General features: G+C 38.1%; 1 protein-coding gene across 2 annotated transcripts; it reads right to left on the bottom strand.

Moving 5' to 3' along the window:
* Positions 1 to 7677: 7677 nt before the first annotated feature.
* Positions 7678 to 26864, bottom strand: VPS36 (vacuolar protein sorting 36 homolog). 2 transcript variants are annotated; one of them, XM_027674442.1, is made up of 14 exons: positions 26666 to 26863; positions 24864 to 24932; positions 21324 to 21394; positions 19366 to 19480; positions 17821 to 17910; positions 16440 to 16526; positions 13443 to 13475; positions 13251 to 13328; positions 12714 to 12848; positions 11763 to 11828; positions 11140 to 11204; positions 10586 to 10670; positions 8049 to 8125; positions 7678 to 7965 (listed from the first exon to the last, which is right to left on the bottom strand). In XM_027674442.1, the coding sequence occupies exons 1-14, from the start codon at positions 26759 to 26761 to the stop codon at positions 7872 to 7874; spliced, it is 1161 nt and encodes a 386-aa protein (XP_027530243.1). In that variant the 5' UTR covers positions 26762 to 26863; the 3' UTR covers positions 7678 to 7871. The 2 variants fall into 2 exon arrangements, with proteins under 2 accessions (XP_027530243.1, XP_027530245.1); XM_027674444.1 differs by lacking the exon at positions 13443 to 13475 and having other exon boundaries at positions 26666 to 26864.
* Between the last annotated feature and the right edge of the window lie 3 nt (positions 26865 to 26867).

The raw sequence follows: 26867 nt of genomic DNA, 5'->3' as shown, positions 1-26867 counted from the left end.
TTGGCATAAAAACAAGATCGCATAGTAGCACATATTGTCTACAGACCACCAGGTGTGAAAGCAGAATGGCTGGCTTCCGAATTCCCTCTCTGCTCTGCGTAGTGGGGAAGAGATATGACACTACGTGTGATTTCTATCTGTGCAAAATATGCTAAAACCCTCCTCTTGCTGATATGAAGTTGACCTCAAGCTTCCCAACGGGAGCAGTAATAATATCTTGACCCAGAAAGAGAAGCACGTGAGCCAAAGAAGTCTCTATTCGCCTTCATCTGCACTGGCAAAGGAGAATTAATTGTGAAACCCCCAAAGCAGTGCTGGCTGGGATACAAGATAGTCATCTGTTATGGATGATCAAGGTAAGGGTCAAAATGGTAATACAAATATTTGGTGGTTTAGGGGAAACTTAAAAAAGCTGGAAACTGGAGGCTGGAAAAAAGGAAGAAACTGAACCATGTCCTTTCCTAAATGATACCTCTGCATTGTTCAGGAAAATTTCTTGAGCTATTTAAAAAAAAAAAAAAAGAGAGAGAGAAATGTTGCACTGCCTGACTACAGTCAATTGGAAAACTGACAAGAATATTAATAATTTAATGACCAAAGGCATTTAAATTAATAAAAATAAGTAGAAAAAAAGGTAAAATTGTAAGAAATTGTTCGAAATTAGAAGCATAAAGCTGGTAAAGAACTTAAAAGAAGATGAGATCTGCAGTCAGTAATGTTGAGTGATAAGGTATTTGTCTAATTTTAATATATATTTGAAACAAAAGAATGGTTGCTATTCAACTGATCTACTGTTATGTGAAAAACCTTTTAATTGGAATGCAAAAGAAACACAGTAAATTGTTCTGTTCTGGTTTGGGGTGAAAAACAGATGATAAAGCCATGTTCCAGGTTGGTAAGAAAATAATTCCCGTACCAATGCAATCCTGAGAATGTAAAATAAGAGCAGCTCCAGTTGAAGAACTTAAAGTCTGCATCTCTGGATAAACTTGCATCCAACAGTTTATAAATGTTATTTGCCCAATCGCTTGTTCCGGAGATGCTGTGGAGCTTTGAGACCACTGGATGAATTATCCTCTGTGAGTTTTTATTGATTTGATTGGTTTGTAAAAGAGAGCAGCCCTGGCTGATACAGAGCTGTCAACGTTACCCTGATTCCAGACAAGGGGATGGAAAAGCTGATAATAAAAAGGGAGAGCACCATCACCAATGCCGCTTGACAAAAGTTGGTGGAAAATGCATTTTAGATGAAGTTACAAGTTTGGTGAGTAAAGGGAGCAATGTTATAATGTAATAATACTTTACATTTCCATAGAACATTTGGTTTGGTAACCCCTGACATTTCCACCAAGGATGCTTCTGTAGAATTAGCACAGTATGCTTTAAAAAGATTAAGTGTTCACTAATTGGTCTCAAAATGTCCTTTTAATGTGTAATTTTCATGCAGGATGTATTTACCTAAAGATTTAAGTGTGGATTTGTCTTTAGCAATTTGGAACTTCATCAAGACCCAAAAGAGGATCTAACATCATCACTGCTCAATTTTTCAGGTAACACACAAGCTGGGAGAGTGGTAAGTTCTGAAGAAAAGTCACTACCACTGAGCAACCTCTGAGTAAGCTGGGCTTTAGCAAACAATACTTATTTTAATACAGCTCCCATAAAATTACACATCTTGGAACAAAGATTGCAGAACATGCTTTACAGGATGCGCAGCTCCCTCCTGGGGACTCATTACTTTACAAAGATCTGGAGATCATACTGAGTTGTTATCTAATCTTGAGCTCCCACTGTCACAACAGTTAGCTCATCCTGCTGCCGACAAGTTTGGAGCAGAGAACGTCACCTTACTTTGACAAGTCTTTTGCCACTATCCCACCTGAAAGTATTATTGCCAAAGCACAAGAAATATGACCTCGACCAGATTCCTATGAGGAAACACAAAACTTGCAGAGAGAGTAGTTAGCATGGGTATCAAAATAAAGAGATGATCAAGTGAAATTTCAACTGTCACTGTGAGAAATAATCACACACAACCATAGCATGAACGACAAGCCCTGAGGAAGCAAACCTGCAGGAAAGCATCTGTAAGCTGCCAAGGAAGCTGCAGGGCAGGTTTAATCGGATGAAGCTGATTGAAACCTTTCCATCTACACTGTTGGCTAATAAACCCACTAAGGCTCAGGCTCATAGTTTTTCTACTGTGCTTAGAAAAAGTCTAGCTTCGGATACCCACTAGGAAGCCCGCCTGCAGTGCACTTAGTCTAGTGCAGTTTTCAGAAGACCACCCTCAAACCCCTCATTGCCTCTTAAGATGCCCACAGGAAGGAAAGTCCAGAAAAAGTCTGACATCTAAGTCATATTTGCATCTGAGGTGTGTGGATGGGGAGTGAACTGAGCATGAACATAGGTTCAAGCACATGTTTGATAGCGTGGACATGCTGTCTGTGTGTGATGGCTGTGAGATAAAAACTGGAGGAACAAATTACCTCTGCAGTCAGGACTTCTACTATAGCTTTCCCTGGTCCCCTGCTGGTGTTCACGACTTAAGGCGGTTATTAGGTAAAAGCCTTTGGAAGAGCAGAAAAAAGCACAATGTGGTGGGCAAAAAGAATCCAAATGATTTATGTTTAAGAAACAGTTACATTCCAGGACACCAGGGATGACAGGAACTCAGGCTTAATAAAGCACTTATTAAAGGTCCAGTGCTCAGAAGCCAAAGCTAAACAAACTCTGATTATGTACACCAAAAACATATTTCCAACAGGTAATAGTCACTGGAATAATCTGCCAAGGGCTGCAGTAGGATTTCCCAGAAGATGCAACCTCTTATTGTTTCTAAAGAGGAGCTCTACTTCAAACACAAATTAAGTAAGGGAAGTCTTACAGCCTCTGTTACCCGAGAGGTCATGCAAGATGGTCATAATACTCTCTTCTGGCCTTGTAACCTATAAATAGATTAGAGTCCCAGTGGAAAAAAAGAATTATCCTTATCTTGAGCTTTCCCAAAACACTGTGAAAAAAACAATAGGAATGCAGAAAGATCAGAAATAGTCACTTTGCAACAGTTGTGTCTGGTTTGGTATTTCTACTGATTTTGATTTTTACTGCAGAATGTCTTTTAAGATCTTCTTTCTTCCTGCCAGAGTCAGCCATGCCCAATACACCCATTTCCAGAGCTGCTAACTAGTCAATGTTTGATAATCATAACAAAGGTTGGGTTTGAAGTCAGTGGGAGTTTTGCCATTCTCATCTAATGGGTGGATCAAACCAGAGTATTTTTGCAATTTAAGGACACACCTCAAATCCTCCATCCAATGCAAAATGAAACTCAGAGGAATTATGCCACACACACACACAACTGCTGAGTCTGGCTGAAAGCACAGACGTTTCTCATATACCATGTCAAATATTGTTATATTTAGGCAACATTTGAAAACAATTCTACCTACATGAAGTGAGTCACTAAATAGCCACTATACAAATGCCATACCAGCCACAGACACGAATGTATTCTGTGCAACTGTGCTGCTTTTATTGTTCTTTGCGAAGAGAGAGTGCTTCACATAGCATGTGTCCTCCTGCAATGTTTTTTGGTTAGAATAAAATAACAAGTCCTGTCTTTTAGTTTCTGGGAGTGTTCTGCACACATGAAGCAAGTGACACAGGAGCACCAATTTGTCTAATGGTTGACTTCAAAAATACAGTGAAACAGCATTTAGATTATCAGTCCCCTCCTTTACTTACTTACTGAAATAATTTTTATGATAATTTAAGTACATAAAATAGTTTGAATTGACAAAATAATGTAAAACATCTGAATAGTCTGAGCCTTACGGTCGCAGCAGGACTAGATTCACAACAGTGCTGTGACTATTCCCCTTTTACCTTGAACTTGCTGTCCAGCTCTGCTGTCAGCATGGCAGAGCAAGGTTTAATGTGCTCTTTCATCAGTAGAAATTTGAAGTCACAGCATTTGCAGTCCAGTGGGAAAGCAGGAGACCCAGCAGCCTACCTGTCTTTGGTCTGGAGCAGGGATACGAAGAAGGGTGGTTCCTGTCAGGTGTACCTCTCATGAGCATGTACCAACTTCCAGGCTATGGGGTTTTCTTAAACTGAAGTTGTCTCAGTCGCTCCTGAAACTTTTGTGTTTCCATGTTGTTTGGTTTTTTTTTTTTTAATTTGAATAATACTTTAATTCTAAGTCCCAAAGAAAAATTACTCTCAAGCCTGCTGGCCAGGACAACTACGTGGGAGGTATGGCAGACACTTGGCCCTCTGCTATAATAAAACTATTTGAATAGATCCTTAAAGTACAGATGAATGTCGCCAACAGACATGTCTAGAATATCCTCTCAGCTTGAGTACTTGTAGCTCAGTCCTGGGAGAAAAAAATGATAGTTGAGGTCTTCCCAGATGAAGATGACCTGGAACTACAGGGTCTTGCATTTCACATGAATGCCTAAAGGACTGAGAATCAGGATGAAATGGGAGCTGCAAGAATAGGAGAAGCAACGTAATTGTTAGATTTATCAATCTAGCTCAACAGAAAATACATTAGAGAGGGAGTTCCTCCCAGAGAAAACAATGGTTTCTTATCAAATCCACAAGTAATTTTGAATTGGCCATTCCTGCCTTTTCAGTGTGTATTTTGAAAGAACTGTCCAATTGCAAATGAGAGCATCCCTAGCTTCTGGAAGAAGGAACTTCTACTGTGGGCAATAGGCTCCTATTGTCTCACACTACTGTCCTCGTGAATTCAGTGACAATACTCACACTAATTTAAGAAGAAGCACAGTCAGGCTTTTTGGACAAACCATAAAAGTCCTGTTAGAAGAACTGAGCATCAAAGAGTTTAGCTAATCAATATGCACCCAGTAATGATTATTAAAGATATACTTCTAAAGACTTCCAAATACACATATGTGCATACTTTGCAGAGGAAAAAATTTGCACTTCAGATATGGTCCAGAGTAGATCCGTGTTTCCATAGGCTGAATATAATTTTCCTGAAAACAAAGGCAAAGGAGAAACGGAAAAGGTGTACAGATTCCTGAGGAGTGTTTTCCTGCCAGATATAAAAAAGCCCATGTTTTCAAATGAAAAACATAATCATCATTCAAGACTGCTCCATAAAAAGCCAAGCACTTTTTGAGCAGACTTCTGTTCAAAGGACCATGTATTTCAGCAGCCCTGGCAAAATGAGGTAATGGTCATATATCGTGATACAAATATCCTAGGAATAATCAAACCAGGAAAGGTTCATATATGCACACTCTGTATTAAACTAGTATCATCTGCAGGAATGGCAATTCCTACGTCTTCCCCTCTTCTAGACTCCTGCTAGGAAATGGGACTGCACAATGACAGTTTAGGATACTGTCACGTACTAGCATGGGACTACACTCCTGTAAACATCTCGCTCCATTGTTCACCCAACAGCTGGCTCTCAGTATGGTTTCAGGTACATGATTTCTGTTGTATGTCAGCTGGGAAAACATGTTTAGATGTGCCAAACACCTTCCCAGTGAAATGCCTGGCTCAAACTCAGACTGGTTCCCTCAGGAAAGCGGTGCTTTTGTAGACATCTGTAGCTTGACTATTCTGGCTTGGATGGGTCACAGGCTACTCAGCAACAGAATCAGGGCATTCTAATTACATTTAATTCTGCCCTTAAATCAAAACTCTCTTGCACCCTTTTAAGTACAAAGTGAGACAGTAAAAATTAGTTGTGCTTTAAAAACCTGCCCCATGGAACCACAAGATTTTGATGTGTAAAGGTTTTAAAGCTGCCTAAAATATTTAGAAAGAAAAAAACTCAACAGAACAGTCTGTTTAAGAAAATGTTTTAATTTTATTACTTTCTGGTAGTCATTTTCTCGTGTCATTTTCTCATTTTCTCTAAACCAGCTATACAATTGATCTGATAGATTTCTTCTCTGTAGAAAAAGAAATCAAGGAAAAATATTGGGAAAGAAAAGCTTGACGAGGTACCATTATTGTAAATAGGCTGTATTATTATTGCTTAATTAAGATAACGAAACAGGTTGGAGGAACAGAGGCTGGGAGTTTACACTTGCCATTTCCTTTCAGGTTTTATTCTTTCTGCACAAGACATGCCCCCTTGTGGGGAGAGGTTCAGGCCCACAAACCATTGGTCTCCCAGGACAGGTTTGGTATTGGGCAGAAGAGACAGTTGTCACAAAAAGCTTTTTGCATCTGAATTTCTCATTTTTCAGTCCCTCCCTAGAAGTGTCATCTTAGTGTACCTCAATGGGTTGTGGAGAGGATGAAGAAAAGCAGCAAGCTGTAAGGCTCCCAAAGAGATGATACCAGGGGTTAACACAGTAAGAATAGTGTGGAACTGGTTCCTTTAGCTGTGTCAAATACATTAGTTTTAGCACCCTCCTGGAGCAGAGGAAAACTGCCCTAAAGAGAGCACTGCACTAAAGTTTGCTTGTGACAAGAAGACACAATTTGCTGAATCTAAATGAGCATCCTACAAACCCTAGGCATCATCACTGTAGGGATCTCTGCACTTTACTCCTTATTGGCAGGCTCTTAACCCACGTCTAAGCTATGGTAACACTGAAATAGTCCTGAAAATATTTTCAGGCTCTTATTAAAAGCCTTTTTGTCCTTTTTTGTAATGTTGATTTGGCCATTACAACCACAATGCAGTTACCTATATGTTGTCCTTGCCCATACCTTGAATTAATTTGTTATTTACTAAAAATTGTCTCTTCAAAATGCCAAAAATTTAGGTGATGTGGATCATAAACATCCACTTAACTGTTATCATGACAACAGATCTTCAAGTAGTGTAGCAACTCCACTGGAGTTATGAAAACTGAGGCTATCAAATTGCATTCAGTGTGAACACAGGGTGAGGAATACCAAACAATATGATACCTTGTGATTATTAAGCACAGGGTGATAGTCTTCTTCCTCCATTCAATACTGAAAGCATATTCATTTTCACATATGAGAGATAAGCAAACCAACTGTCTCCCCAAAACAGGTGACAGGCTGATGAAACAAACAAATGATCTTTTGTAAAAACTACAAGATAAAAACCAAGCCCATTAAAGCACAGAGACTGGAAGAGTGACAAGAGGCTGCTCCACTCCACTAGAGCAGACAGAGAAAGGGCACCCAAAGTGCAACATAAATTGACAGGAAGGAGGATGGCAAGGAAAGAGAAGGGAGGAAGTCTGTGCTAACAATGTTTCTATCTGAGATATTAGCATAAGATATGACAAAATAAACACCATGATTTCTAGATTCACATAAAATACAATAATCTCTCCTGCAGCAAGTTCTTTCTGTATCAAAGTACAGATCCCCAAGATCCTCTCTTAGAAAACTGTTCATCACTTCAGGGAGAAAGGGTTATTCTACACTGGTTTGTTCCTTACACCTCAGTACACAATAAAGTGACTTTCCTTATCACTGCGGATACATCTGTCTGCTTTGTTGCTCTAGACATAAACAAACTGCAATTGGAGAACGCAGTAACCTGTCTTCTGGGTGCTGACCCTCATGGAAGACCACAGGGATATTCTCTCCACTCTCACTTGTGTGGAATCTTCATCTGAATTCTCTTGAAATGAGAAACTACAGAGCACATCAAATAAAATGTGAAAAATGAGCGAGTTGGCTTGAGACAATTGACATGCTTCTGACTGTGATTTCTATTTCCTTTCAGTTCCATGTAAGAGGATTCAGCACTTGAAATACCTGAGAACTGTAAAGCATTGCAATGTTCATGTTTGTTGCAAAATAAACAAAATAAAATATTTAAGTCAGTTCTTGGAAGGATTCTGCCCTCTGCTCTCAACTGTTACATAAAAAATTGTACACAAATGACATTAGCTTTGTGTCAGAAATAAATTTGGGTAGAATCTCAAGCCTTCCACTGAATCGTCTCTGCAAAGATGGCCCATCTTTTCAGCAAGAAGCAGCCTAGAGAAAGCAAAAGAAGACATGCTGTATTAATTGAGGACAACATGGTAACTAAAGTATTAAATACAGCAATTATCACTTACCTTTCTTTGGCTAAGAGAACAGACATCCCCACCAGCTTAGCAAACTCATCAGCTGTGAGAGAACCCTTTTCAGATACCTGCCAAAAACCAAATACACAAATAAACAAACTACAGCATTAAAAGAACAATAAAGTTCTCTCAGCTACTGAATCAGGTCTAGCCTTGAGAAGTGATAAATTGGTAGCAAATCCCTTGAGAAGAAAATTAGTTTGTTTGCATTTTTTTAAAAAGTACAACTAATTATGACTATTTCCCCTTAAAAATATCTATTTTGTGCTTGGGGGAAATTGCCAAGTATAAAAAAGGAACATAGAAAAGAGTTAAATCTCTAAAAAAATTGTATGGTACCCTTTTCTTTGGATTTTTTTAAAAGATGCCTTGGGACAAAATGAATGGAAAAATCAGAATAGCTCACACAGCAGTATACTGTCACTATAAGTATCTACACAGTCCAACTATACTAAGTGATTCTGCAAACACCAAAGCCTAAATAAGGAAATAGAAGACCTGTTCAGGGCAGGTCATCAATGTAGAAATTGAAGTCATCTCAGGTAGAAGTGAAGAATTTGAGTTTAAAATTTAAAATATAACCACTCCCTATAGGAAAATCCCCAAACCTTAGTACTTGATATGATATTACGGCATACTCGGGGGATAAGTAAAAGCCACCATCACATTCAGTTGATACAAAGGACTGGTTCAGTCTTGGGACTCCACACTTTGGCCCCTTTGTCTCAACCATGCTACTTAATACATGCTAAAATGAAACCTTCTCACACATGTTGGACATATGCATGTTTGAAATGCTAGATAAATACTAGGTATGAAGTCTAGACTTATTGCTGCATTGAATTTCCCAGATAAACATGTTTTATTACCCCAAAATTAATTAATTCTTCCATTTCTACATTGCTGTAGATTCATGCAAACTTGTAATTCTGGATGTAGTTGCCATTTCCTGCTTCCCACATAACTGGGTGGGAAGGGGTCTATTGTGCATGATTCTCAGCAGTAGTCATTTTACAGAAACTCAGATTAAATTAGTCCTAACATGAGATTTTAGGAAGCTAGGTGATCAAATCTGAGTAATGGAAGTCAGCTATACAATTGGTGATTAATTATCTTTCCTTCCCAAACCACTACTCTCATCAAGGGTGACTTTGGATTCCTTTGACATCCATGTCATTTCCTGTCTTCACTAGCCATTCAAATCACATCTCTCCCCTGTCTGAAACCTTTCACTTCTTCTCAGAACTTAATGTATAATGTACAGTAACATGAAAGCTTTTGGCCACAAGTCTGATCTAATCTTCCTGTTCCCTTATGGGCTAGCCTTCCTCATTTGAAGCCTCTCCCTTACATTTTTCTATGGAGTCAAAGTCTCACATTAGGAAAATAACAGAAAAAAGGCACTTTGGTAATAAATCCACCATCTGTTACTTTTTCCAGTTAACCTCCTTTGTTATCAAGAAAGGTCTTTTCTTTCCTTTCAAAGAGATAAGTACTCTTACTGAAGGAAACAAATATTTAGAAGCCAATCAGAAAAAAACCTCTAAAATGGAGTAGGTATTTTTCTGCAAATATAAGGAAATAAACTGAAAATATTAACATATACTGAAAGATTTAAGCATTTTAGTTTTGTTAATTTAGAATGGAATCTTTTAGATGGCTATATACATTTCTCTTATCTAAAAATCTTTTTGATGAGTGAAAGCTATACGGTAACAAATCATGGAAAATGCACCGAAGAGTCTACCTCATATCAAGTGAGAAGCTGTCTGCGATAGTTCTGCTTTTTCTTGACTGCCCAAGACAAAGCCCTCTTTGACTTTAATCTTTAACCTGAGATACACTGAATTAGCCTTTTCTCAAGTGTGTGAAAATCAAAAAATTACATTCCACTGAAAAAGACACAGAAAAATGCGTCAAATAATGGGATAACAGGACTTTAAAGTGTCCAGAGGCAGCAAGACCACAAAGGTTTATGACACTGAGCAATTTATACAATTTTTTTTCCTGATGAAGCTAGCTTAATTTTATACACAATATTCTCCAACTGAGTGCTCATCACAGCAGCAAACTCAGTAGAAGATGTTACACATACAATGTACTGTTTTATGAAATAAAGCCAAACCAAACAACTACCTATATCAACCTTTAAGAGCTGCTTCCACTGCCTTCAAGCACATCGTGTTAAGTGTCTGAAATGGGCTTCTGTTAAATTAGGTGCTCAATACCTGCCACGAATTTCATCCTACAGCACAAAAGATCTGAAGGAAGGTTTTGGATTAATAAAGTTTGAGAAGAGATGGAAAAGTGATTTATTCCTTAAAGAGAAAGCAATGACTAGAGTTATTGCCTGCACTGAACTTCGAAGATGAGAAGTGCTATTTAAGTATTACTCTAGAAGATATGGAAGTGGAATATTTTGTATTTCAAAACCTCAAAAGGAAATTCTGTACCTCGAGTTTTTGTACCTAATGTGTTTAATTTTCCCTAGTATGGTCAGAACACTGAAGGAAATGAAGTACACTTACTGTTTCTAAAGCAGAAGCAACCATTTCCTCTTCATTATGAGACTGGAGTTCAATCACCATCACACCACTGTCAAATATCCGAAGTCTAAAATCAAAAAAGAGAAGCAAAGTAACTAAAAACCCCATGCACATCACCTATGGTCACATTTCTAATGCATCCACACCTATAACCACATTACAAAAGGGGAAAAAAATCCAAAAATCCCCAAACAAACGCTGTAAAATGAACGTAAGCTTAATAGCATCTTCAAAATCTAAACAGACTGAAAAGACCAGACCATATGTCTGGTCTTGGTTAAACCCTTTTCCCAGTCTGAAAAAATTGTATTGGAAGTGAAAAAAGTAATGCCTTCCTAGTGACGTGAACCATAGCTAAAAAGTAGTACTTTGATGGAGAGTGGATATTAGTGCATACAACAGCATCCTTTAAGCAAAGAATGTCTTAGTAGTAGATTTTTGTTGCTGTTGTATTTTTTTTAAAAGGCAAAATATTAAAACATCATGGTCTGACCTCTGAGTGCCATGTTTCATAAATAAATCCATAAAGTTCTTACCTTATTGGCAATTTCAGTGATTCCAGCATTTTACAAGCATTTACTAAGTCTTCTGGTGACAGCAACTATTAAAATAGTAAAACATATTTATTCACAGCTTGCATTTCAAGTATACAGTACAACACCAAAACAAACAGTTTTAATAACTACAGCTTTAAAATACACTAGGCCACACTTATTGTTAATTTTCTTCCTTTCTTTTGTGCAGTCTATTTTCTTGGCTTCTATACTGCTTTCTGTTCCTTTATTATGTGTTCTATAATAATCCTTTTGCCTTGTTTACAGAAAGAATTGTTGTATTTTGTAAAAAAAACCCCAAAAACATTCACCATTCTTTAGTAGTTTCTGTCCTTTAAGTTTTCTTTTCAGATAAGGACGGATTTTTCCTTTTACATGGTATTATAAAAAGCAGCACACATTATCACAACTAGTAAAGGATTCATAAATATCACATGGAAAAAGGAGAAAGGTAAAAACAGCCTAATTTTAATAAAAGGCTGATCGCTTCTGGCTGTTAGACAGGTAGAATGAGCAATTGTTAGGGAACATTTTTACCCTTTTTCTTTAATTACCTTATCACTAAAGTACATTTTATAAAATATTTAACAAAAGCAGTTTCTAACCTCTAACCCTCGCGCACGATTCACCAGACAGTACACTTCCGTGAGCGACATGATCCCTCCTCGTTCCTGTGTTAAGCACAAGACTGGTTAGAGCAAAAGCATTAATCCAGTAAACACAGTATCTCTAGTTGCATGTGACTGATTAAACAGGTAAAACACAGGAGCTATGTGACGGGCCTGAATGGAGAAAACCAAAGAGGTAAATCGTATCTTTTGCTAATCAGTTTAAAATACTAAAAAGTAACACTAACCCAAAGACTGTGAATTACTTTGATTTTAAAGCAAAGAATAAATGTATGAAACAGGAACAAGAAATTTCAATATGTAAATCTATCAATCAATTTACCATTTTTACTTTTCAAACAAACTCAGTTTTCCATTCTGATCACAGTAGGTAGCACACAGTTTTCACAAAAGTACTGTAATATGTATGTTTTTCAGTAGAAACATAGCCTTTTAAGTTGCAACATGAAATCTAACTTTTTGGTGAGAATCCTGAATTCTGTAATAGCTTCAAATAAATTAAACCAGGAGATATTACTAAGGGCAGGTAATCTACTTAATAATTCTGTCTTATATTTGTAAAATATGTAAATTTTAAGCAGTTTAAAGACTTATTACTTGTATTTTCAGTCAGTGTCATTTCACTTTACTTTAAAAATGTTATATTCTGCAGCAAGGGATGAATGCAGGGCAGTTCAAATAGAAGAAAGAGCACTTGTACAATTTTCTAAGTCTCATTGATATTTTGTAAATAGAAGAATTTTGCAAATTCTTACTTATATTTAAACATTCAAAAAGAGGATATATATTCTTCCCATAAACATTGAATACGAGGCTGTGCCGCAAGATCCAAGACTTTTAAAAGAGGCACAGCACTACAGCCAAAACATGTTTACATTGAAATTCAGTAACACAGAAAAAATGCTGGTGCAAAATAAAGTACTTAACCTCTAATGGTGTCTGCAGTATTCCAGCTAGTTGCTTTGCCAGTTGCATGTGGTACTGTGTACCCGATCCATATGTTTCCCTAGTAACTGGATTAGCTATACCCATACTCAGTAGATAGGACTTGAACCTAATAGTCTGAAAGAGCAAACAAATAAATTTACAAGTACATCGGCTAGTGAATGATTCTGGTTTTTAAAAGTCTTTGATTTTATTACTATAAGGCAGTTTTAGTGACTAAATCCTTAAATTTACTACCAAAAACGTAAACTGCTAACAAAGAGAAGGCAAGACTTTACACAATTTTTTTTGACCAGCAGAGGTCAAAAAATAGAAAAAAATATACAGAATCAGTAAAATCCTTGCGTTTAAGAAGCATTAAAAGAAAAATTAACACTAAACGAATAAACTCTATAAGGGACCAAAACACAAAGAAACCAACCAGGAAGTGGGTTTTATTAACATTACATACATTAAATGGATAGCTTTTTGCTTGTCATAAGCACATTTCTGTTAACTTTAAAAACAAAATTCATTTACCTCATCCTCAGTGATGTCACCTTGTTTTTCTTTAATCTTATTAGCTATTGACTTGGATAACTCCACCATTTCCTTAGCCTATCAAGAAAGACACATAGATAAGTCAACTTTCAGCTCAACACAGAAAAGCATGCTTGAAACTGAGAAAACAAGCATAAGTCTACTTGGACAAGTGACGCGTGCCATACATACCTTCTCCATTAGTTTGCTAAGATCCTCAAAAGCCTGAAACAAAAAGCAGACAATGCAGATCAGTGTAATTTATCTTCATGGATACAGGAAGTTGCCATTGTACACCTATCCAAGCTGTTCATAAGAGCTGCTATCCCTTTAGGTTAGTATGTTACAGTATGATATATCATATATAATTTGTTGACACATCTATTTTATGTCAGGTCTTTTAACTAAAATAAACATAAACAACAGAGAATGAAGAAGAGAATCAAACAATTGTACATTTTTCCAGTATGCGAACAGTAGTTCAATATGATTTATGAAGTCCACAATAGGAAGGAACAATGAGATACTGAGAAAAGATTAAACTGTTGAAGTTTTATAATGCTCTCCTATAAGCTGGGGGAATGTTTCTTGGTGGTGATGGCAGGTTTTCTTCCACCAGGTAACTCTCACTCAAGGAGATCTATTGTTTCTGGCAGCAAGCCAGACGTAAAGATACAGATGTATTCCTCTGGACAAGACAATTTTACTTTAATCAGTAGATATTACTCAGTTAATAAGAAACAGTCATTTCAAGTGAGCAAGGAAGAGGGTGTATGTTTTCATGTGTATGCTTAACTGAAGGGACAAAACCTCTAAAAATGTGTGGCAACATATCTTCATTTGAATATCACAGTAAACTGCTATGGTCTCACATACAACTCCAACAACAGCACACAAAGGGTTTTTTAGGCTTAAATAAAACATACTTTAAAAGTAGCTGAAAGTATACTGAAATTCAAAACTTTTCGTAATGAAAACCAACTAGCTTTAAAAAATTCATGTTTAAAAAAAAAAAAAAAGACCTAACAACTCCATTAATGCACCTGTATTAACAAGTGACTCTCTGTTCTCCCATCCTCATCAACACACATTCAGCATCCCCACTTGCTTCTCTCAAATACATGACAACATGTCCAGGTGGTCAACCTTTTCAAACAATCTTTTTTGAACAACTGATGAGAGAAAAATTCCTGAACCTTTTCAGCTAAACTTTGCCTGACAGCAGCATCAAGCCCTCCAGCCACAAAAAAAGAAGGTTGTTCAGTTGGAGTATGTCAAATGGTCAGATACCTATCTTGCCTACAGCTCCTAGTCTCTGCTTCTGTGTTATTCCTGGCTCATTCTGACTAATCCCCCACTAGAAAGACACATTTTAGCAGCATTTTGACTCAATTGTTCCCATCTGCATTTCGGTGCCTTACTTAGAAGCTTATTGGTCTGAGACTGAACATGCAAAGAAGAAAAGGAGATGCTTCTAGGAAGGGACAGGGTTTGCTTTTGATCTGAACACCTCCTAATGGTGTCAGTGTTTCTCCACTGACTGGAGAAGTTCAGCCTCTTAAGACTTGGTACCTGAGTTAAATGTCCAAAGTTTAATGGGACAAACCTAGGTTCAAGGGCAGAAAAGAAAATATACCACCGTAGTACAATAATTTACCACTATGAGAACAAGAGCTTCTCTTTGGAGTATTTCTTCACTCCCTAATCTGCCAAATTCAGTAATTTACAATAGATTTCCCAATCTCTGGTGTAAATCAATGTCCTTCTACTGTACTTGTAAATGGTATCAACAATAAGTTTTCTACCAAGGCTTTTCCAATCTTATTTCTAATCTCTATACCTGCATGAAAACATCATTCATGAAAAGAACCCTTGATTTAGCTAAATAAACAGCACGGCTGTGTCTAACTCCTCCTCTGCCTGACTCACAGAGGGCAGGCCTGGAAACAAAGGGGAATGTGCACACACCTAACAGGAACTTCCTCAGATAAACAAAAGGCTAAAGAACTGGATTCTTATCAGTGCTGAACAGCAGATGCAGGAAGCCTTTTCCTGGAAGCCAGGGCACCATTTTTTAAATTAAGTCATTTATAACATTTAAAGCTGGAGGAAGGCAGGATTTTACAAGTCACAGCTTTCCTCTGCTCATACAACACACACAAATGGATTTCTTTTAGTCTCTGACAAAGCTACTAAAGGAAAAAATAAGCAGACAATAACTTTTGAACTATATACACATGCATGTAACCACAATACCTTTTGAACTACACAAAACTTCATTCATTACATTCCTCACGGACAGAAAGCAAAAAAGTTTAATGCTACCAGTATCAGAAACAGCACGTGGCCTGCAAAGGTAAAATCATTTTCTTAGGTATTAGAGCAGGGAATGGCCTTTTTTCTCATAGCACGTTGAATCCCATACAGCTTTGCCACAAGAACAAGTCTGTTGCATGTAGTTTATCAGTAATTCTGTATTAATCTCTACCACCAAGCAGAATTGGACTATTTTTGAGGATATTGGTCTCAGGTGTATATGAAGAAATTAAATATCTCTGTTGTCCATCAGTAATGATATCAGGAATTCAACCATTGTGCAGTTTCTAGGGAAAAGGATGGTCTCTATCTAGCCCAGGTGTTTTGCAAAATATTCTTGTAATGCCTTGTCAATGCCTGGACTCCAAATCATTTTACTGTAATCATAATCCTAAATCTAACTTTTAAAAAAATGACTATGTATAAGATGAAAACCTAACTTCACCACAGCTATGCTTGGACCAGCATATTCTTAATATGTATTAAATTCTCAACTGAAACCAAAATTAGTGTTAAAAAAAACAACAACAAGGAAAGAAACCCCCCCCAGATACATAATAGACTCTTTCTGGACATGTATTTGTGTTCTTCCCCTGATGAACAGTCACTGAACTCAGATCTCTAATTCTACCAAAATTAATTTTATAAATAGACACTTAGTTTCAAAGAACAGTCTTCTTGAAAGGAACTGTTTAAGTTATATTGACAAGCCAGTTAAACAAAATAAGTAAACGTAAATAATACATTCAATCAATTCAGACTTCTCAACAAAAAACCCCAACAGTCTCAGATGCTCCTGCCCCTAAAAGAAAGTGTGAATGAATGTAAATGGTTCAGACAGGTGGCTGACCTTGAAACTTCAGAAGTACCTACCTCGGAAATGTTTTTGTCAGTCTCTTTTCTTTTTTCCTCTAATTTCCTTTCAATCCCTACAATTCCTACAGCCCTTATTCTTCCTGCCTAAAAAAAAAAAAAAAGGAAGACTCAAAATAGGAAATGTTAAGTTTTCTCATCTGCCTCACTGTGAAAATTAGAGGACAGGAAATGTTCCCCCAAAGAGCAGATATCATTCATACATTATTTCTTGACAGTATTTTTTTAAATCAGAGTAAAAAAAACCACAATAAGTGTGAAACATTTACTATACTAGACAGAAAATTACATTATTATATTGAAGCTATTAATATGAAGAAATTTAATAGCCTGATCCAGACAGAGTATTCCCACTCATCTCAATTGTAGCCTCCCGAGTCCATGTGAACATGCATTACTAGAGCTGTGGAAATGCCTGAGTGTATCTAAATATGATTACCTCAAGAAATCAAGCCTGAAGAAACACAGACACAGAAACACAATGCTAAGTGCAGTCTAATTTACCTTGCTGAGAAGTATCAGCATGGAGGTGATGGTGAAACTTCTACTAGATACCAAATGTGTTTTATAAGGGCTGGTACTTAAGTACCAGTGGTGCCAGCCCTCAAATCTCTGACTGCAAGGCTTAGCACTGGTGTTAATGAGCTGCTATGAGCTAAGAACAAGAGGTAAGGTATTTTCATTAGATTCTTCATGCAGGGTACAGGTTTCCCCATTAGTCCAAACGCAATTGTGCTTATTAGGTACTACATTTGCCAAGAAGTACCAACGAGATTTGACGTTTAAAAATTTTTAAATCATTTTATTCCATTCATACAGTACTATATGTTCGTATATGCAACATATTCATATAGAGAAACAACATCTACATGTTTATCAGAGTTTATAACCTAGAAGTATGCAGATAGATAAAGAGGGTAATCTAACCACTTAACATTTTCCGTAACAACTGTCCATTTAGAATATTCATTTAAATCAAATATACATAGGTTTCAAAGTTACACATTATATATTTGATATCCAGTCACAAAAAACCCCCAGAAATTGCAATTAACACTAAAAATCTTGCAGCTTCATTAGATGTCTCATGCTGAATAAAATTATATGCAAGTAGATATACTGCATTTGCATAACTATGTGTATGCATGTCTGATCAACTACTCTAGTCTAAACAAACTCAAGAGAGGTCACTGTGTTCTATCAGGTGAAAACTGCAAAGTAGAAACTAATTTATGCCAGCGAAGAAATAGGCGAAGTAAAGCTGAATTCCCACGTGCCCATCATGTTGGTTAGAGAGGCATGCTGGATGCAGTATAGGGGGGCAGCAAGAAATGGAAACAAGAAATTACATACAGATGCTGCTCAGAAGCTCTGCACATACCTGTGTATCCTTGTTAACTTGCATGGCTTGACCAGTAGGCATGCTCTCCCATCTCCTTTGTGTCATTTCTTCTGATAATCGTCTATAGAACTGCAAACATTAAAGAGTAACAACAGACATTTCATAAACTGTGCAGTGTACCTCTGGGTATTTTTAGCATCCTGGTGGTAGATAAAATAAACTGCACTATAAGATAAAATGTGGTAACACCTACATACTCATAGTACAACATCCATTATCTGGAAATTCTTAATGTCCGGTCTTCAAAAATACACATATTAGAGTAGGAACCATGTAATCACTAGTTCAACTCATATAAGTATTTCTACTGTAAAATATTTCTTTCAGATATTCAAAATGTTCCAAACCATGCTAAAGTTAAAAATGTCAAGGTTTCCTCAAAGGCATGCTTTTTAAAGGAAGGAAAGTTGAACGATCCAATTACTACTGATCTGTTAATTCAACAATATAAAAACAACCACACAGATCAATTACACTTATTTGTTTATTGCTACTACCACAGGGTGGCATTAGTTAAATACTTAACACTAAGTGTATCCCACTGACCAATATCCAGAAAGAAAATCTATTCCATTCTTATGGTTGTTCAGGTTCACAGGAAAGTGTTCTGAAGTCATAAAGAAAAGCTGGGGTGTAAGTGATATGCTGGGAACCAGTAAGCATAGTAAGTTTAATTTTCAGACACAAAACTAACATTAAAATAAATAAGGTTATGATTAGGCAAAACACCTATACAATTACAACTATGCATAAATCTACCGTTGTTAATCTGAAAATTGCTCACAAAGAAATGAAAGTGAGTCTGATCACACACATGCATTTATAAGGCATTTTTAATTACTTCGAGTTGACAATCTGATTTTCTGTAGTGAACAGGTATAGCTTTTTTCATTGTTTGAAGTTAAAGTTCTCAGTCTCTTCAAATGAGGATCTTACACTGTGAAATTTCTTTACAGAGTGTAATTTCTTTGTCTTTTAGGATGAGACTTGTTTTAAAAATATATTAAAATTTTCTTAGAATGCTCAGAGCTTTTGAGGTTTGGTGTAGGTAAAAAAAAAAAGATTTATAAAGCATAAAAAAGTTCTGAGGCAACAAAAAGTGTTCAGCAATAAAATTAGAGAGATGACTTAAGTTGTCTGATTCCTGTGCAGTAGAGAGGTAGCTACACAGAAACATCTTTTACTCTGTTAAACATTTAACAGATTTCAGAGATGTCATTTTGGAAAATCCTGTGTTCAATTTACTAGATTAAAAAAAAGAAGTATAAGATTATACTAAAACCACTGAAGTAAGGATAAAGCCTAATAATGGCTCTTGACATTTTTTGAACTCTATTTGCATCATTTAACCAAAGTATTGAATAAGGAAGACTTGTAGTGTTTGTCTTCCAAAAGGATGTACTGAAAAAGCTCCACCTCAAAAGTAAACACAGAAAGATCACGGACAATTATCACTAACACAGCAAGAGGAGGAAAGCATATCCAAATATCTGATGTGCTTGGCTTGCATGGTATAAAACTTACCTCAATCTGCCCATGTTCTTTGAAAGAAAGCTTGATGTAGGAATATTTGCTGCTTTGGAATGGACCAGGCTCTTTGTTTGAAGAAGCAGGATGAAGATGAACTACTATTTTGGCACTAAGAAAAAGGTAAAGGAAAGAGAAGAAATCTCTGTAATATCTAAAAAAATTATTTCTACAATCAAAGATAACCATTTCATCAAAACCTCTTTTAACTTTATCTCACATAAAGAGCTAAAGTACATGAACAAATGCTTTACATTTGTCCATCAACATTTAAATATTTTGACTAAGCAGATCTTGCATAAAAACTGCTATACCATCTGAAACAGCAATATCTCACAAATTTAAAATGTACCTACCATCAGTTCTTAAGAAATAAGCATAACAAATTTTAAAATTTCAAGTAATAATTTCTGACAAATCTGATTGTTGTCATTCCATTTGTCAATAGTTATTGCAAGTCAAAAGCAAAATACACTATCTTTGCCACAGGAAAACAGAAGGTCTCAATTTTATGTTTAACCTATTCCACTGGCATATGTCACTTGTGAACACTGTATGTGAATTTGTCCAAAACCAACATTCAAAGGTAACAAGCATGGAAATAACAGTCTAAAATGACACCACCAAAACAAACTTTCAGATAATATTATTTTAGGAACATTAACAGACTCCTATCACAACATGACTGCAAGCTGGCCATTCCCATCTCATTTTACTGATACTCTTTGCATTGGTCCATATTTACTTGACTTCTCCAGCATTAGTGAATTACCTGATTTCTTCTGGATATCCTCAGCATACCAATCTGACTGTAGGCTGAAAGCGGATGTCAGCTATGTATATATTTTTCCAGTTAATGTTTTTTCTCTTTTTTCTTGTGAAACTTAGAATCATAGAATCATTTATGTTGGAAAAAGACCTCTAAGATCATCAAGTCCAACTGTTAACTGAGCACTGCCATGTCCACCAATAAACCATGTCCCTAAGCTACATCTGCACATCTGTTAGATACCTCCAGGGATGGTGACTCCACTACTTCTGCAGGCAGCCTGTTCCAATGCTTGACATCCCTTTGGGTGAAGTAGTTTTTCCTAATATCCAATCTAAACCTCCCCTGACACAACTTGATGCAATTTCCCCTTGTCCTGTCACTTGTTACTTGAGAGCAATAAGGTCTCCCCTAAGTGTCCTTTCTCTAGGCTAAAGAATCCCAGCTCTCTCAGCCACTCCTCATAAGACCTGTGCTCCAAACCCTTCACCATCTTTTTTGCCCTTCTCTGGACACACTCCAGCACCTCAATGACTTTTTGAAGTGAGGGACTCAGAATTGAACACAGGATTCAAGGCGTGGCCTCACCAGTGCTGAGTACAGGGAGATATTCACTGCCCTGGCCCTGCTGGCCACACTATTCCAGATACAGGCTAGGATGCCATTGGCTTTCTTGGACACCTGAGCACACTGCTGGCTTATACACTCCTTTATACACATTCCTACTGAATTACTTATTCACTCACTGGAAATGCTTGAGTTCCTTCTAACCATCACTAGCATTTCCATGCTCAAAATCAATCACAGTTATGAAAAGTCATATAATCTGTCAAAGTTGCTATTCCCAAAGAGTTCTGTGGCACAGAGGACTAATATTAGCTTTCAAATTTAGATCCAGCAAAATCACTGTTGTTATTTATGACTAATCAAATAATAATGGCATGCTAAAACATATACTCGTTCGTGACTACAAGACGGTTATCTAACAAATCACATCAAACAGTGCTTTGTCATGACTCTCTTACACATCTCACCTCAAATGAGGAAAGCATGTCCTTGTGGCTGTCAATCTGGAAATTCAGATTACAAATAAAACCTACCACAAATCAATATATAATATTGGGTACCTCACATAATATGCATATGCAAAGTATTCATCTGAAAAGGACTGCGACAACCACCTTACCTTTTTCCTATCCCGGATGATTGCTCTTCAATAAATACGATCTGAGACAGAGGTACAGCAATGCAGCACTCCTGGAACAAACAACACAAGCGTAAGTGAAATTAAAGCTATATCCTGACTACTCATTCCCTAAACCCAAGTGTCGTCTTTCCCCATTTCACAGACGGTACAGATTTCTACAGGTGCTGCCTGAGGCACTCGATATGAAATATGATGGTAACAAAAGAAACAATCTATTAAAGAGAAATATATGTAGAAAAATAACATAAAACTGAAACTGAGTTCTAGTTAATAAAAAAACAACCAACAAATTTAAGTGTCAATGTGTCAACTTTAAAAACGTAAAGTAGATTCATAAGTGGACTAAGATCTGAAGATTTGTTAAATTTCCAAGTTCAAAATTTAAACACTAAAATTGACATGCTACTGCATCTTATCCCTGTAGGTGCACAATACCCATAGGTTCTTAACATTTTTGCACTGATTTTATTTGGCAGCTAAAACAATATCCAAAATCAGCAGCCTTCTAAATGTTGAATCTCTGAAACACTAGACTATTGTCTGAATGCAATAGGAATTTTTCCATTTATCCTACATTGAAGGACCGAATCCAGTGCTTGATGCATTTCAACACACATTTACTGGACTGTGTTTTAGACAAAACAACGAAGAGAAAGAAACAAGACTGTATCCATCTGTCGGAGACTAAGCTACCCCAAGCTAAAATATGCATCTGAGACAGAAATTGCTAAGAGAATGATTCAAAGCATCTAATTAGGTGCCTGGTCTTGTTTTAGTGAACATCCTTCGGTGAACATAATTTTCCACACAACAACTTGGTGAGTGACACAGTCACACAGAATAAAGGAAACACAGGTTGCATTCCCTCTTTGGACCTCTCTTTTCCACCTGCCATGAAGGTGTGCCTAGCACCACTTTACAATGAACACTGTAAGAGGGCCCTCTCAACCCCTACTACCAAAATTGTTCCTCTTTACATGGAATAATTAAATACCCATTAAATTGGAGATCAGGTAAGTATACAGGAAGGAACTCCAAGTAGATCTCTTATTGGCAAAAAACGTGGGTTGTACTTCCTGTTCTTAAAAACTCTTTATGCAAAGTTACCTAGATTCTTCTATGGCTCCAGTTTCTATAGCCGTTATGTAGAACAGTCACTATTTGTAAAATACCCACAAAATTGTGGACACCTTAAAGACACACAATATGATACTTCTGTTAAAAAAACAATTTGAAAACAACAAGAAGTTCAACTATATATAGCATGCACACTGTCAAAATGATTGATTCATTTAGTTCACATCTAGAAAGTTATGAACTCATTGTAAGTACAAGGGCTTACAATGACTCCTTCCTCATGAGAGAACTAGACAAAGGAATACAAAAATAGAAATGTGTTAAAAATGCTGTGTGTTTATTTGGAAATTTTTTTTCTAATGTCTCACGCTCACATTATGCATGATTTTATCATTTAAAATGCTGTGCAAAACATATCTACGAAACAAACATTACAGAATTCCTTTTTTTTTCTGAAATCACTGTATTTTCTATCCTGTTCAACTGCAGATGCTATATAGAAACAGCACCTGTAAAACACAGCTGTCTGTGTTTGTAAGAAGGTTTGCTATGTTCACCTAAGGACAAGTGCCCCATTTGCTGACACAATAGAAGGGGACTCTCTCTACAAGTTTATTCCAGGTAAGCTAGCTAAGGTTTCTAAGTCTGATGTTACACCACAGCTGAGCTTAGGCAACAACTCACCATGAAAATAAAAGGACACTGTGCTCCCCATGTTTCAGTCGTGAGAGCCCAAAAATTAGTCAACTTTCTTTACCATACTAACAAAGTTAATTACATCTCCATAATCAGAACTGGGTAACTTTTGTCAGCCTCCAGGACATGTTTTTGCCCCTTCTGTTAATCAAGCCTGGAGCTTGTCAGAATCTTTGCTCAGTTAAAGTAGTTAAAATAATTCTTTTTCCTTATTCTCCAGGGTTCTCCTCTGCTGATTTAGGAAATTCAATGATCTTGAAAGAGTACAGGAAATCATGTGGCCTAGGAGCAGAGGGAGAAGTTGGGAAAAAGAGAGAGATGTCATTCTTTTGTTGGAAAGGAGAGAATACGGACATGATCAGTTCTAAGAGTTGCTGAAGTCATCATGTCTAATGTTACTTCAAGCAAGCAAAAAGTCCAAGTGAGAAGATTGGAAGCAGTGCATGTTGCAGTACATGGTCACCTCTCAAAAAGAGATGCTGATGAAGAAATAAGAAGCGATTAACACATCGTTTAGCACAAACTCATGTTGACTGTGCAAAAAGCACAGTTAATTTATACAGAACAGCTCACAGACCAGACCATCAACTCCTGACTTGTGAACAGTAACCCCACTCTGGGCATTTTGAGACATTTGTACTAAAAATATTTCTGCTATTCCTGCAAACAACTCCTAGAGAAAAAAAACATATTGTTTTGCCAAATTTAAGAACATTCTTGGTGACATTGCCTTCAGAAGGCTCTTAGTAGCTACCTGCTTTGGAGCAAGGATGTGCATACTTGGTAGGGAACAGCCATTGGGTGCAAGAGGTGCTTGTGCTACCCTTCCACAAAACCAACCCAGTAGAACGTAATTTGCCTTTGAAAAGATGTCACCTGAATGTGCTGTCTAAACTTTGGCTTCCAGAGTTAAATTTCTAAATGACTGTGTCCAAAACAAGCATAATCCAACTTGGTCTGAGGACTTCAACTTCTCCTTCAATTGCACCTGTAGTGTGGTGCATGTTTCACAGTCTATGTTTAGAGCTTTGTATGTGTTTGTAGTTTTTCTCACTCACTTCCAGCCTGCAATCTCAGGCTGTGGGTTGATGATACAAAGCATTCAGCAGCAATATTACCATACTGTAGTTCTGACAGTGCTACTTAACCTCGGACTAACTGTCCACAGCAGTATAGACAAATGTTCTGGCTTACTGAAGAGACTGGTTCAGCACAGGAACAGGCAGCTGGGAGGGCCAGACCTGTGCAAAATAATACTGCCACCAAACACATCCTATTATCAAATCACAGTCATGGACTATATGGTGGGAGCAGAAGACAGGGAAACTTGAAACTAATAAGGAAGAAAAGGTCTTCCTAGACAAGGAGCATGGGAGAGAACTTCATGTTATAATTTGCCTGACACATTCAACTTCAGTCTCAAAACCAGTGTTTTTTAGTGCGTGATACCAGGCTATTTTCTCCTTTATTTTTGTGCCAAAGAAAAGGAAAGTTTATAGGATTCACACACATCCCTTCTCATGTCTGTATGGTTATTTTATTAAAGCAGAACTGGGTCAAAGAACTTTCCTCTACATAATTTTCTTTCCACTGTGAGCCAAAAAACTGATTATACTTGTAAAAGAAAACATGCACAAAGGAAGGAAAAATCTCCTCTCTGTGTGCAGTCTTTTCATTGCAAGCTACTTGTAGTTTATGAAGGAATTTACAGCTGAATGACATACAGGAGACAAAAGTGGGACTTACATGATTCTTCTGATCCCTCCAGATCAGTCTGTGTGTGCTAAGCAGTAAAACTCCACTATCAAATTTCACCTAAACCAGAAAAATAAAACAGATCAACAACAAATTTAACCAGTAAGTTGCATAAATACTGATCTTGGAAATATTACACCTTACTAGACATAGCAATCAGATTCAACAAGCCAATATTTTGAGAACACCTCCCCTTTTTTCAGAAATCAAAATACATGAAGTTTAGGAAACAATGGAGAAAATAAGTATAAAGAGATTAAATAGATATACACAAACTTCCTTTTTAATTGGTATAAACCTTGTCCCCCGGAAATCCTAAGGGATCCTCCCTCCATATACTGTGCAAGATATACAAACATTTAAAGTAAAACAACCTACTAAGAAGATGCTACACACAGTCTGAAATCTTCCATTCTATCACACAGGAGTATTGCTTCTATCCATCTTACTGTTGAAAAGCTCTTTATTTATCAGACAGCAAACAGTACGTGGAAAATCTGTGATAGCAAATTGCTTCCTACTTGTAAAATTGGATGCACACTTTTACAGCTTTCTATGAGAGCGCGCAACTACTGTGGTGTGGAAAATGGAGAGATCAAGAGTCAGTCCAGCAGTAAAATGAAGCAATAAGCAGGCTAGTTCAGACAAGTGAAGGGTCAGTACCCTTGATGACCAGAGCACCAGTGCATTTTATAGCTACCAGGACGACTCCAGTGTGAATTGTGCATCAGGCCCCGTACATGACACCAAAGTCACTGTGTAGGGCAACACAGGGAAGGCTCGGCCCTGACAGCTCGAGCAGTGGACAGCGCTTTGTGACAGCAATGCCAGCACACCCTGTGGGGCTTCCAACCCTCCCTATATGTAGCACACGCTGTCCAAGGCCTTTCTCACAGAATCATAGAATCAGTAAGGTTGGAAAAGACCTCTGAGATCATTGAGGTCAACCTATGACCCAAAACCACCATGTCACCTAGACCATGGCACTGAGTGCCATGTCCAGTCTTTTCTTAAACACCTGCAGGGACAGTGGCTGCACCACCATTCCAATGTCTAATCACCCTTTCTGTGAAGAAACTCCTTCTAATGTCTGACCTCCTGTGGCACAGTTTGAGACTATGTCCTCTCGTCCTGTCTCTAGTTACCTGGGAGAAGAGATCGACCCCCACCTGGCTACAACCTCCTTTCAGGTAGCTGTAAAGAGCAACAAGGTCCCCCTGAGCCTCCTCTTCTCCAAGCTAAACAACCCCAGCTCCCTCAGCTGCTCCTCATGGGACTTGTGCTCCAGACCCTTAATCAGCTTCATTGCCCTTCTCTGGACACGCTCCAGCACCTCAATGTCCTTCCTGAACTGAGGGGTCCAGAACCGGACACAGGACTCGAGGTGTGTCCTCACCAGTGCCGAGTACAGCGGGACAATCACTGCCCTAGTCCTGCTGGCCACACTATTGCTGATGCAGGCCAGGATGCCATTGGCCTTCTCGGCCACCTGGGCACACTGCTGGCTCATGTTCAGCCGGCTGTCGACCAGCACACTTTCCCAGAGCCTGGAACTCCGCCCTAACAATCTCCTCACGGACACAAACCCCGCCAGACTCTGGTGCAGAACGTCCTCCCACACCCCCGACCGATGCTCCGCCAGCAGCCCAGGCCCTCACACCCCTCATGTCGCGCCCCTCGCTCGACACCACCCACACTCACGGCCCTGCCGCCCCCTTGCCCGGGGCCCGCGGCCTCCTCCCCACCCGGGCTCTGCCGCGCCGCCAGGCCCCGCGCGGGGCTGCCCCCGTCACCTTCTCCTCCCCGTCGCTGAGGCGCACGCCGCGCTGCTGGACCACCAGCGTCTCCCCCAGCTCTAGCAGCCCCGTGGTCCACGAGAACCTGTCCATGGCCGCCCTTCCCTTCCTCGGCCTCACCGAGCTGCGGCGGCCGCTCCCCGCCCGCAGCCGCCAGGCGCGTCGGGACCGTGCGCGGACACCCAGCGCCCTCTGGCGG

This window comes from Neopelma chrysocephalum, unplaced genomic scaffold (assembly GCF_003984885.1).
Source record: "Neopelma chrysocephalum unplaced genomic scaffold, ASM398488v2 Primary Assembly neopelma1_25, whole genome shotgun sequence".
Taxonomy (NCBI): domain Eukaryota; kingdom Metazoa; phylum Chordata; class Aves; order Passeriformes; family Pipridae; genus Neopelma; species Neopelma chrysocephalum.
This window is presented reverse-complemented; position numbering and strand designations above follow the sequence as displayed.

Coding starts and splice junctions, on each gene's coding strand:
- VPS36 (XM_027674442.1), bottom strand. CDS start 26,761: ATGGACAGGTTCTCGTGGACCACGGGGCTGCTAGAGCTGGGGGAGACG. Junction 19,481..21,323: donor TCATCCGGGATAGGAAAAAG/GTAAGGTGGTTG, acceptor CCTTTTTCTTAG/TGCCAAAATAGTAGTTCATC. Junction 13,476..16,439: donor CTGACAAAAACATTTCCGAG/GTAGGTACTTCT, acceptor TTTTTGTTTCAG/GCTTTTGAGGATCTTAGCAA.